This window comes from Penicillium cinerascens, assembly GCF_028974065.1.
Source record: "Penicillium cinerascens strain IBT 15544 chromosome Unknown scaffold_4_segment0_segment1, whole genome shotgun sequence".
Classification (NCBI taxonomy): Eukaryota; Fungi; Ascomycota; class Eurotiomycetes; order Eurotiales; family Aspergillaceae; genus Penicillium; species Penicillium cinerascens.
Genome location: NW_026695298.1, coordinates 3,388,201 through 3,400,548, shown reverse-complemented (window position 1 = coordinate 3,400,548; position 12,348 = coordinate 3,388,201). Strand labels below are relative to the sequence as shown.

At 51.6% G+C, this 12,348-nt stretch overlaps 5 protein-coding genes across 5 annotated transcripts; 4 read left to right on the top strand and 1 right to left on the bottom strand.

The window, feature by feature from the left end:
• Positions 1-344: 344 nt before the first annotated feature.
• Positions 345-1,597, top strand: N7498_010403 (uncharacterized protein; the record flags this gene model as incomplete). Its single annotated transcript, XM_058457459.1, has 5 exons — positions 345-633; positions 686-841; positions 901-1,223; positions 1,337-1,406; positions 1,464-1,597. The coding sequence occupies 5 exons, from the start codon at positions 345-347 to the stop codon at positions 1,595-1,597; spliced, it is 972 nt and encodes a 323-aa protein (XP_058304358.1).
• Positions 1,598-2,791: 1,194 nt separating this feature from the next.
• N7498_010402 (putative integral membrane protein) lies at positions 2,792-4,123 on the top strand (the record flags this gene model as incomplete). Its single annotated transcript, XM_058457458.1, has 5 exons — positions 2,792-2,966; positions 3,018-3,074; positions 3,125-3,192; positions 3,243-3,715; positions 3,775-4,123. 5 exons carry the CDS (start codon positions 2,792-2,794, stop codon positions 4,121-4,123), a joined length of 1,122 nt encoding a protein of 373 aa, XP_058304357.1.
• Positions 4,124-5,931: 1,808 nt separating this feature from the next.
• On the top strand, positions 5,932-7,355 carry N7498_010401 (N(6)-L-threonylcarbamoyladenine synthase family protein; the record flags this gene model as incomplete). Its single annotated transcript, XM_058457457.1, has 2 exons — positions 5,932-6,044; positions 6,104-7,355. The coding sequence occupies 2 exons, from the start codon at positions 5,932-5,934 to the stop codon at positions 7,353-7,355; spliced, it is 1,365 nt and encodes a 454-aa protein (XP_058304356.1).
• A 149-nt stretch (positions 7,356-7,504) lies between these two features.
• On the bottom strand, positions 7,505-8,362 carry N7498_010400 (uncharacterized protein; the record flags this gene model as incomplete). The annotated part of the gene is made up of 5 exons (XM_058457456.1): positions 7,505-7,822; positions 7,883-7,957; positions 8,014-8,022; positions 8,087-8,268; positions 8,340-8,362. The coding sequence occupies 5 exons, from the start codon at positions 8,360-8,362 to the stop codon at positions 7,731-7,733; spliced, it is 381 nt and encodes a 126-aa protein (XP_058304355.1). The 3' UTR covers positions 7,505-7,730.
• Positions 8,363-8,731: 369 nt separating this feature from the next.
• Positions 8,732-12,018, top strand: N7498_010399 (putative PHD finger domain protein; the record flags this gene model as incomplete). The annotated part of the gene is made up of 3 exons (XM_058457455.1): positions 8,732-8,969; positions 9,005-11,111; positions 11,163-12,018. The coding sequence occupies 3 exons, from the start codon at positions 8,732-8,734 to the stop codon at positions 12,016-12,018; spliced, it is 3,201 nt and encodes a 1,066-aa protein (XP_058304354.1).
• Between the last annotated feature and the right edge of the window lie 330 nt (positions 12,019-12,348).

Here is a 12,348-nt window from a genome sequence, read left to right as displayed (position 1 = left end):
GAACAAGGAAATCGTTAGCCTAAGGTTTTCCCATGATGAACCTTCTTCACAGTGAGCCTTCTCCAAAGTGTTACCTAATTGGGGAGCTTACCCGATGTGAAAGTACATTGACGGAACTAATGATTCAGAGTTCGGTGATTTGAAAGTATCCACGAGGTGGATGCTCCATGCTCCACACAAAGGTGTCAGGAAAGTCCCTCACGTCCATATGAAATACCCCTCCAGCTACAAAAGTACCTACTATTTAGTGGCCTCAACATTCGATAGTTCAAGATTGGTCTTCATCCCCCTGATCCCTGTTCGCCACTGCACCGGATCTATCACAAGATTTGCACCGCTGAACAATGGCCCAGTCCGCTTTTGACACCCCGTTTGATCAGCTTCCGAACCCTAAGCAGGTTTGGATGGGAAAGCCCGGAAGCTACGAAGAAGGCCTGGGCAAGCTGGCCATTCTCACCCCTGAAATCGTTGCGAAGGCAGCCGCCAGTGAGATCAAATGCGGCCGCCGCGTGACGATGGGATGGGAGCTGACGAAGTTGGATTATCCTAATCTCAACCGCCAGCCATGTCACCATCAGATTGTGCCTCTTTTGGGTGGTGTGGCATTTGACGACATCTATTCTATGAACCCGCGTACGTTAGAGCTCCAGCTCTGTATTTCTCCGAAGTATTGACAGCCACGAAGAGCAGAGTAGTCAATGGGATGGTCTTCGTCACTTCTCGCAGATCGTCCCGGGCCAGTCTGAACGGGTTTTCTACGGTGGAACGACCGCTGAAGAGATCAATGATCGTCAGAATGATCGCATTGGTCTTCAGCATTGGGCACGTGAAGGCATCGCAGGTAGGTTGCTTTGTCCTTGAACGCATCATTTCCGGCACATGCTAAAGGTCGGTTGATAGGACGTGGAGTCTTGATCGACTACGCGACGTGGGCCGAGAAAAGGGGAATCACGTATAGCACATTCTCGACCCATCAAGTACGTCTCACGGACATCCTGGAGATCGCCCAGGAGAACAACATCACTTTTCAAAAGGGCGATATCCTGTTCGTCCGTATCGGGGTAACCAAAGAGTGGGACACGGTTATGACCGACGCTCAAAAGCAAGCCTATTCGGACAACTCTAGCCCGGAGCACGCCGGGGTCGAGGCCACGGAAGAGGTTCTCCGCTGGTTGTGGGACAGCGGATTCGCGGCCATTGCCAGCGATGCTATTAGTTGGGAGGTACGACACCCCGAAAATGCGGAAACTGACCCAGGATGCATTGCCATTTGCCGCTTGTGGCATAGATGACAGCGACAGGACGATCAAAGAATACTCATTGACATCTGGGACAGGTTTACCCACCGCAATCCCCTGACATCTTCCTCCACGAGTACGTCCTTGCAGGATGGGGTATGCCGATCGGTAAGTTACATAAACGTGGTAACTATTTTCGCGGAACTTGTCCGCTAAACGCCCCAGGTGAACTTTTCGATTTAGAAGCACTAGCACGATCCTGCGAGGAACTACAACGGTGGACCTTCTTCGTCACGTCCGTGCCATTGAACATGCCCGGTGGGGTCTCGTCCCCTCCCAACATTATGGCGATTTTCTAGGTCATTCATCGTGTGATCTTGCGCCCGGGAATGTGAATCCATGAACTAGAGGTTGAAGTAGGAAGCTATGTGTGTGACGTACCTGTCTAGCAGCACGCCACAATCGATAATCAACGTATTACTCTCGGGTGGCACCGTGTCCACCCGCATTGAGTAATTCTGAAAAATCAGAACCCACTCGACTTACCAATGCACGGCCACGGACAGGGACTAGGAGCCGGAGAATCGGAATGATCCCGGCCAGGTGGGTTCGTCGATACGTAGCAGGCAATGAGCGACATATAGAGTGAATCAGATTCTTTTTTGGGAGCTCAGGACGCCCAGAAGCCTAACTTCCCGGCAGCTTGGGTCCGAATCGTGGAAATGATTTTCAATGTCATAGCCTGAGACAAAAGCGTGCGTGGAGATGTCGTGTTTTTTTTTTCACTTTGCCGAACCTTTGTCCTCATTTGCGAATGTGAGTCCACTTGGGCAGGGAACAGATCCTTCGATCCACAATGGCGCAGCACTAACTCTACTTGACCAGCCAGTATCTGCAGTATCTGCCCCGCGCAACAGGCACCAAAAGCACGCGGTTCAACCCATGGTCCAATCCAATTGTGGCGCCGACGGGGACGTTGGGCCCACTTCCCGCGCAAGCGGCCCGGGTCTCCACTCGATTCCTCAGTACCAGCTGGGCAATGCATCTGGACCGTTTTGGGGCATATGTAGATGTAATCGCATTTCGTACGTGCATGAGGGAGGTAGCATCGTGGGTAGACGGAATATCTGTTACTTCCGTGTACGCTTGGCATAGAATAGGCACGTTGAGTGAGCCCAACTGATCCGAGATAAGACCGTAAGTTGACCACGTTCCGGCCAAAGAATAGACTTTCCCGAGTGACAAATTAGGGTAACGTACTGCAGGATCTGACAGCGAAACTATAATGTCCATGAAAATTACCAGAGAAGGCCCAAGCTGAAACGAGGAAACGCATCGGCGAACTATAATTTCCGATGTCATGAACGCAAGGCGAATTAATTTCCCAGAACCCACTCCATTATCATGAATGGTGCCTTCTGGGCTTTACATGGCGGAACAATCGCAAAGTAGTCCTTAAAAGGGAGCAGTCCTGAAACAGCCGACCCTTATGGTCGATTCCGGCCTGGTCACTCTTTACAAAAACCCTGGGTCCAGTGTTGCAGCTATCCACAATGGCTTTGGTTCCGTCATTGCTGGGACGCAGTCCTGGAGATGCGAACATTGATCGGAATGTGCAAACTTGGGACTATGTGTGCCAGTCATTATGCATTATTGGAATGACTGTTTTCTTCGGGCTTCGGGTGTATACTCGTGTGTTCGTTCTGAACGGGTTCAATAAAGAGGATTGTGGGTGATTATTACCAAGAATGGCCGAACCCAAGCTGACTCGTGTAAAAGGGATGGTTGCGGGGGCTTGGTTCCTTGGAACTGGCTACTCCGTTATTGCCTTGATCAGTAGGTGTGCCAGCTGAAGCACAGATATGACTGAGTTAACGCAAAAGCAGTGGGACACTACGGAGGAGGCCTTCATCTCGACGATGTCCCTCCTGAACACAAGATCCCTTTTGAAAAGGTAAGCCAGTTGTTCAAATGCAGATACCTTAACAACATCTAACAATCTAGACCGTGTACGTGACAATGGTCATGTACGGTCCAACAGCCTACCTCACGAAGGTCTGCCTCCTGTGGATCATGACCCGTGTATTCAATCCTTTCCGAAAGGCCGTTATTTTCATCTATGTCTTTATGGGCATCATGCTTGCCTACTACATCCCAGCGGTCATCGTGAAGATCCGAATCTGCAACCCCATCGGCAGTTTCTGGAACAAAGACATCCAAGGCACATGTCTCGATGAGACATCTATCATCCTGGCCGATGCCGTCGTGAGTATGGTCAGCGACTTGATCATTCTCATCCTCCCACTTCCCTTAACAATGAGCTTGCAAATGCCCAAGAAAAAGAAGTTGCGTGTCATCGGTCTCCTGGGAGCGGGTGGTCTGGCCGTGACTGCCAGTGTCATCCGTTTGGCGCTCATCGTCACCACTGGACAATCCAAGGATGCCACTTATGCTTTTATGAGAATCAACATGCTTGGGTACGTCTATCTCAGAGATTTCCCGAGCCTCTCAAATACGCTAACTAGATCTTCTTCAGCAATGCCGAAATTGCCATGGGTGTTATCTGCACCTGTCTCCCCGCCCTTTCAGCCCTCCTTATCCGCGTCTTCCACGAATACTCCAGCAACAAAGCAACTCAATCCGAGTACAAGCTCAGCACAGTGCAGAATCAGTCTAAGACTCAGCGGAGCAAGAAACAAATGAGTGTACTGGAGGCAGAATCTGATGAGGATGGCCTCATGTACAACGCCCAGGGCAACCCACGGGTCGAAACAACTGTTCACGGCGATACCGAGCGGCAAGGAAACCCGAGAAGCTCGCCATTCAACGGTGGTATTGGTATTACAAGAACTGTCGACGTTTCAACCTCCGTGGAGACTCAATAAATGAAATGGCAAGGGGAGGAAAAAACACTGCACATACACTTCCCCATGCATACTGGATTCTTTTTTGCGATGTACATAATGTCGGCCCTTCTCTTCACGTCCAGTCTTTTCACTCCACTAGCGAACTTGTTTTTCTGCTCTCTTTAATAATATCTATCCAAATGTGCACCCGATGGCAATTTTTACTTGAACCTAACACGGCCTACTGGACCGTGCTGCGCCCGCTGGGCCCCATCTACTCCGCACATGCGATCAACTCGCGCTAAAGAAAATATTGAATTGGATGTCTTTATCAAAAGTACGGTTCTCGAGCACGGGTCGTGTCGCAGTGGGCCGCCCCATCGCCAGGGGACGGGGCCGAGTTTGGTCCGACATGATCTCTTTCGGCAAACCTCGGGCCACTGTCGGCCTGATTGCAATATTGTGGATCCTGTAATGATCAATATTTCACAAAAAAGAGCCTAATGCATGGTTAAAGAAAAAGGGGGATCAACTATGCCATGCGAGACTAAGTGCGTCGGTGATTTGACGGGCGACTTTTGGACCAGGTTGAGGTAGAGATCTACAAAACAAAAAGGGCCACCACTCGGCAGACGTACGTCTGGGTAAAGTCTTGTCACAAAGAGTGAGTTATCTCTCACTTCAAACTTAGTTCCAGAAGATTTTCTTCTAAATCCACATGTACCAACATGGGAATAGCCGTATTGAATTTCCCATGTATACTAGTGTCTTCAATGGCTAGGCAGCCAGGATTATAAATGCTACAATAGCTCGTGGGCGCTAGTGGTCATTTTTATTTCTCATTTTCTCTGCAAATCGAGTAACCAAACTGGCTGGCCGACAAGAGGTAATGACTGTGGAGCCACTCGTTAAAGAGCATGTGATCGTCAATGGAAAGCGTATCGCCTACGGAATACATGGCGCCGGGCAGCCTGTTGTTTGTTTACGCGGGACTCCCTATCTTCATCCTTGATCTGGAGCAACGTAGTTAGCACCTCATATGTTCTGGCTCCAAAGTTTATGTCTATGACCTGCTCGGGTGTGGACTTTCAGAACGCCCATAAAATTTAGAGATTGAGGCCTCGATTATCTGGACAAATCTCTATCCTGGAGGAACTACCCGCTCAATGGGCACTTGATATATTTCATCTCATTGCCTGCAACATTGGAGCTCGAATCATTCAACGATTCCTTGTCTTTCCTCGTAGACTACGCTGCTAAACATTGATTGAGGTTGTGAACTTCGACAGCTACTCCTCCAAATAACAAAATAGCTGATGAAGAACGGATTGAACCACTCATTACGTTTGAAAGACCATGAGGAATGAGCGCAGTTCAAAAATCTGGCCGCTTTCTGCGGTGCGTTACAAACAAAAGTTTACAGACAGCAGCCTTGACAACTTTCTGGAGCATATACTCACGTCGATTAGCCAGGGCAGCTTGATTTAACACCGAGTGCGACACCAGGGCCGGAAACATACGATGAAAATTGTCGGTCATGTTCATGAGCTCGGCAAGTTACAAGTGAAACTTATGGGGCGCGGATAGTTGTGCTTGTTGTCGCGGCTTGTATGTACAACTACCCCAGCGAAGATACTATTAGTGAAAAGCAGATCTTTCTCAGGTTGGAGGGTAAGTTTATGAGAGTTAAAAAGGCCGAGTGTCTGGGCAAAAACGCCTCAAAACACCCAGATACACCTCAAGATTTCTTCTTTAGTCTTTTTAGGGCAGCCTTTCAAGGCTCGGGTGGTCCGTGCAGATCCGATCTTTTCCTGCTCGCCGCGTCCAACTTGTTCGTCAGTTCCTCAATGCTTTTGTCCACAGCTTCACTTGCGACGTTGTGCAGGTCCGCAACGTACGCATCGCGAGGCTTACTGAGGAACCGACGGGGTCTACTAACCCTTGCGATTGAGACATCATGGTAAGCCAGGCCCAACCTTCGGGTACCTAATGAAATTTACTTAATCGAGTCCTTACTAGTGATGATACATCGGTGTCTATCGTCGAAAATAATGACGAAAAATCTTCCGTCAGCAAAGCCAAAATTCATTTCCTCGAAAATATCACCTCGGATTCACGAGCGCATCGCGGCATTCACCCGATCCTTGCCCTCGAGTCGCATCAAGAGAACCTAGCAAGCCTTGTCGACAAGGCTCTGAGAAGCCTACCGGCATCACAAAATGACGGAAATATCATAAGTCTCGCAGATGGGTCCACGCGCCGCCGCCCGGATTTCATCTCGGCCACCAGGGGCCCAGGCATGCGCTCCAACCTATCAGTCGGACTAGACACGGGGAAAGCTCTCTCGGTTGCTTGGCAGATCCCCATGGTGGGTGTCCACCATATGCAGGCACATTTGTTGACCCCAAGGCTGGTGTCATGTTTGGAGGAAGGCGATGACGCGCGTGTCATGTCCCCTCAGTTCCCATTCTTATCCATTTTAGTTTCGGGAGGCCATTCGATTCTGGTTCACTCCAAGTCTTTGACGGATCATAAGATCATGGCCTCAAGCGAAGACATTGCGATCGGAGAAACACTTGACAAGGCTGCACGAGAGATTTTGCCTCCATCTTTATTACAGGAGGCACAGACTACGATGTACGGCAAGACCCTCGAGCAATTCGTCTTCCCGAACGGCAAGGCCGATTTCGCTAATTATCGGCCTCCGATGAATCGGGGAGAGGAAGTGGTCAAACGGCAGAGCCAGTGGGGTTGGAGCCTGACTACCCCGTTTGCTAATACTCGAGCGCTGCAGCTGAGCTTCTCGTCTGTGTCCAGCATGGTCAACAAGATTGTCAAGGACAAGAACGGGACCTTGTCTGAGAAGGAGCGAGTCGATCTGGGCCGAGAAACAATGCGCGTATCGTTTGAGCATCTTGCATCTCGAACTATTATCGCCCTCGAGGCTCTCCGTTTACGAAATACCGGTGATGACGAGATCAAGACTCTTGTTGTCAGCGGCGGTGTCGCTGCCAACAAATTCCTCATGGCGGTGCTCCGGTCATTCCTGGATGTGCGTGGGTTTGAACACATCCGCATCGTTGCGCCACCCGTGTATCTGTGCACCGACAATGCGGCCATGATTGGATGGGCAGGTATTGAGATGTTTGAAGCCGGCTGGCGGACCGATCTGAGCTGTCGCGCTCTTCGCAAATGGACTCTTGATCCTCAAGCCGATGATGGCGGGATCTTGGGGCCCAGTGGCTGGATTTCCAGCGGCACAGCTCTCTAATGCTTTGTACCATAAGCTCCCTGTATATTAGCGATTCCCTATTTGTATATCAACAGCAAGCCGTTCTACTCCCGTTTATCAAATTGGACACACGATCCTAGTCAAATTCCAGTCCCAATCTCTTTTTTGAAGTAGGACTACTTTGTATGGACATGAAGTAGAGACAGGCCCGGTCAAATAAACAAAGACGCCGATGAAATGTAACAGCCAGATGGCCCCCAGCTTCCCATCCGAGTCCTCCCATCACATGAAACCTCCGCAGTAGGGTATCGATGACGCGCCGTTCTAATCCGTGCAAATGAACCAAATCCACCGGCACACTGTGCAATAGAGTATTTGAAACAAAGTAATACATCAAAGGTATGGTTGGCATGATCAGCCGCCGACGGGTGGGCCTGTTCGTTGCAATGAAGCGACCTGTTTCCGAAGCTCGAGGAAGAAGTCCTTTCCGTTTGCCATCGTGTTCACTGCATTCATCAGTGACTGGATCCAGCAAGTTGAGGCGGGCAGGGCCAGTTGAGACGTACACTTCGAGCCCCAAGGGCCACCCGATCGTTGGTTGTTGTCCTTTCCGGCCGGCTTGTACGGGGTTGCTTTCGGTTCTGCAGCGATAGATACATTAGTAGGTGGCGCGCGCACATGTAAGGTATCTACTTACCTCCAGATCCTATGACAGCAGCAGATGAACACCTGATTAGCTTCATCCTCTCAGCAGTAAACGACAGTCCTACCTCTCTTCAGAAGGTTCCTGGCCTCTGAAGCATTGAAGCCCCGGACAGGAACGTGCTGCTCTTGTGATGGACCCGAGGCGCCAGAGGATGAATTGTCATTGCGAGGACCTCCTTGTCCACCTCCTCGGTTGCCATTGTTGGATTGGCGCTGCGATGATTGGCGACTGGGCCCGCCGCGCCATCTGCAGCAAACAGCCGGGATTAGCGGGGTTCGGAGCGTGCGTGATGGAAAAGCGAGGGGAAAGTCTTGTACCTGTTTTCCCCAGGACCGCTCATAGCTGCAGTAGATAAGAAAGACTTGGACGAATTGCGCAGGTTGGAGGTGATATGCGGGGAAGCTGTGCACGTCCAGCTCAGATCGAGAGTTGCGGCTCGATACCTGAGGCCTCAACGCAGATGTCTCCGCCTTGGATAACAAACACCCGCCGGCCCAGAACGACTCAGCCTTCACTAGACCAGGCGCCTTTGCTTTATTGTTTTTGCTGCACAGTCTCAGTTGCGCTGCCGGGTTTCTACAGACTGTTCTTCTAATATCTGCGATCTGGCGGCGTCTCGCCCCCTGAACGCGACCTAACGTCTCTTGATTAGCAATCTCCAAACTCGACGTTGATCAAGCCGCGCAGCTTTCCAAGCTCGATGTGAACGATGGCGCCGATGTCTCGACACTCTTTTTCAGGCAGAGCATCCAGAAACCAACCTAAGTCGGCTTTGAAATCATCGCGCCACGCAGTCGATTCGCCTGAGGGTCCTCCTTTCAAGAAGCGCAAGTACGTCCCCGGGGGACCTGGGGGAGGTGGACGCTTCATAGATGTTGAGGCCTCCCAAGAGACAACACCTAAGAAGAAAAACAACACTCCGAGACGACACTCCGCAAGCGCGCGCAGTCGCCCCATTCGCGAAATCGAACAACCAATGCAGGCCCCTCCACCACCACCCCCCTTGTACCAACAACACCGCCTTCTGTGACGCGTCCTCGACGAGACAAGAGCCAGAACCGGGGTCGCTTCCCTTCATCCACAGCTGCTGCGCTGGCTTTACAACAGGGGGATGGGTACAAACCGCGAGAAGAGCGAGGATGGGAGGAATTCCATCCTGACTTGGACATCGATGGCAAGCTCGCCGTGTTCACAGCCGAGGAAGTGGACACGGTCGAGCCAGTTTCTCTAGGCTTGGAGTCTCTAAATGGCAACGGCACAGATAGTAGCACGGGAACGCCTGTCGCATACCCCTCGGAACTGCCGTCGCCTGCTCCCTTCAAGCGTAGGCCTGGACGTCCTCCACGCCGCCCTGAAGCCATCCTCAATGCTCTCTTTCACCAACATCCCAAGATCATACCGCCGCCGGGGCCGAACCCTCGGGAGAGATTGACACTTCCAAAGCCGTCATTCCGGCTAAAGGACCCTTTCACGTTGTACGAGAACAAGAGTGTTGGCCACCAGAACTATGTCGATCGAACGATGGCCAGTGTTGGCTACCAGGAAAGCGATCTGTTCCTTCGACATGACCGGCGCTTCATTCGGATGACCGAGGGCGCGCAAGAAGACGACATGGACGTGATTCAGCCTGCCGTAGTTGAAGGCGATGTGAATGCGACGACCGGACGGGTTGAATATGACATGGATGAACAGGATGAGAAATGGCTGGAAGACTACAATGCCAAGCGCCGGCAGGATCAGCTTGAGCCGATCAAACCAGCCATATTCGAGATCACCATGACCAAGATCGAAAAAGAATGGCATGCGCTTGAGAAACGAATCCCGAAGCCGAACCCCAAGCCACCACAGACACATCGACCGCGGTCCAGCTCTGCAGCCGCAGTTAATGGCGAAACGGCTGGGGCTGGAGAAGAGCAAGATAGCAAGTGCGCTATCTGTGACGATGGTGATTGCGAGAACGCGAACGCCATTGTTTTCTGCGATGGTTGTGACCTGGCGGTTCACCAAGAGTGTTATGGTGTTCCTTTCATCCCTGAGGGCCAGTGGCTGTGCCGCAAGTGTCAGTTGCTGGGCAGAGGGACCACGAACTGTATCTTCTGTCCCAACACCGAGGGTGCCTTCAAACAGACCACCTCTTCCAAGTGGGCGCATCTTCTCTGCTCCATCTGGATCCCCGAGGTATCCATTGGAAACCCATCACTCATGGAACCGGTCACCGATGTTGAAAAGGTACCGCGCAGCCGGTGGAAGCTGCTTTGCTATATTTGCAAGCAAAGAATGGGCGCCTCAATTCAGTGCAGCAACAAGAACTGCTTCGTTGCCTTCCACCCTTCGTGCGCACGCAGGGCTCAGTTGTACCTGAAGATGAAAATTGGCCACGGGCTCATGGATTCCCATCTACTCAAAGCATTCTGCGACAAGCACGTTCCGCCGGACTGGCGATTGGAGCATGGAACTGACCAGGCAACTGCCGACGCAATTGAATACTACCGCGATACTATGCAAGGTAGACGATGGGGTGATAGCCAGGCAGCGGCACTGCAGATGGGTCCGTCACACGTCGAACCTGGAGAAGAAGAAAGGACTCTTACCCCTCGCATCACTTTGACCGTTGGTGGGAACAAACGAAAGCGTGTCCCTAAAACAGTCTGGAAGCTTCCCTCTGGAGCCCCAGTCATCCCTCAAGTTGTTTTGAATTCCGTTGTCGCGGCCCTCCAGCGGTTCACCGTTCGTCACCGAAAGCAGTACGCCGAAGACGCGTGCAAGTACTGGACACTCAAACGAGAGGCCCGACGAGGTGCGGCGTTACTGAAGAGACTTCAGCTGCAGTTGGAAACCTTCTCCTCCATGGAGATGACACGAAGAGATTATGTGGCAATGGGCGTCACCGGCTACAAGCGCTTGAATCGTCGCATTGAGTTTGGAGAACGACTCTACAAAGACCTTGACAAACTGAGAATGCTTTGCGATGAGGTGAAGAAACGTGAAAGGGAGAAACTGAAGGATGCCGAGATGCTTCGCAGCATCGTTGATATTGTCTATTTCCCTACGTTCCCTATGCTCTGGCCGATCTTCGAGAAAGCGCAACTGTGAGTTCGGTTCCTACCATTTGCTAATCCTCCACGCTAATTCATCTGTAGGTTGGATGGCAAAGGTACATTTGCTGCAGGCTTGTCGTGCATACGGAAGCGACTCGAGGAACGATTCTACCCATCTGTCGCCTCATTTTCTGCCGACCTGGCCAGTCTTTTCACATCAGAGATTGGCGTTGAGTCGGCGGGCGATACAGCTGAGCTTCAGGAGCAGATCGCCGGCCGGGCCTCGGGACTAAGCATTGAGCAGCGTGAGAAACGAAAACTTGCGAAGCGGATCATCAAGGCCATCCAGCCAGCCCTGGAAGATGCGATCCGAAAGGAGAGCGAGTTGAACCGCAAGCCGTTCGAGAAGGAGTTGAAGGAGCTAGACGTGATTCTCGACCACAGTGTGATGTCTCGTCGTGATTCCATCGATATGGAGGGCGATACCGAAATGGACATTGCTCAACCCGATGCCATGGAAGGTGTTGAGACCGGCGATGCGTCAGAAGCTCCCGCGGAGCCCCAGCTCGTGGACGGCATTGCTCCTGACCAGGAGGCCGCAGCTGAGGAGGGCAATGGCGAAGAGCCTGTCGCTGAAGAGAATATTAAACCCAATATCAACACGACTTACAATCGACACCCCACTCCGGAGTTGACCGAAGAGGACCAGCAGCTTCCTCTAGCTCGTGGCGGCATTCAATGGTATATGCAGCCATTCGACCCTGTCGGCACAACGATACACGAAGAACGCTGGACCGGGCGGGATGTGATGCGGGGCATGAGCGAGGAGCTGAGTGAACTAGATGAGGACGAGTTGCAAGACCTGGTGGATGATGACGCGGACGCAGACCCTACAAAGACGGCCGAGGCCGGCAAGTCGAAGCAGAACGTCCGCCGAACCCGTCGCGGGCGCAAGTAATGATTACGAGCACTAAGCGCAGGATGTCATGGTTAATTTAATTTGCTGGGTTACCTAAGTAGATAATACGAGTTGTCTGCGAGTTATCCAAGAGGATTCCGTAGCTGTACATTCCTGCGGCTGCAGCTGCAGCTGAAGGTAGCGCGGTGGCAGCCTTGGCACCTTGCGTTGCTGTCTGGCCTCTGGCCCTTTTCTCGTTGTTTCCACGTCCTGCATCTTTTCTTTTTCTTTTTTCTTTTCCTTCTCCTTTCACTGAAATCTTCGGGTCATTTTTCATTTCTCAATTTTCTTTTTTTGACGCGTAGGCGAGTTTGCAAACTTGCCAGCTTT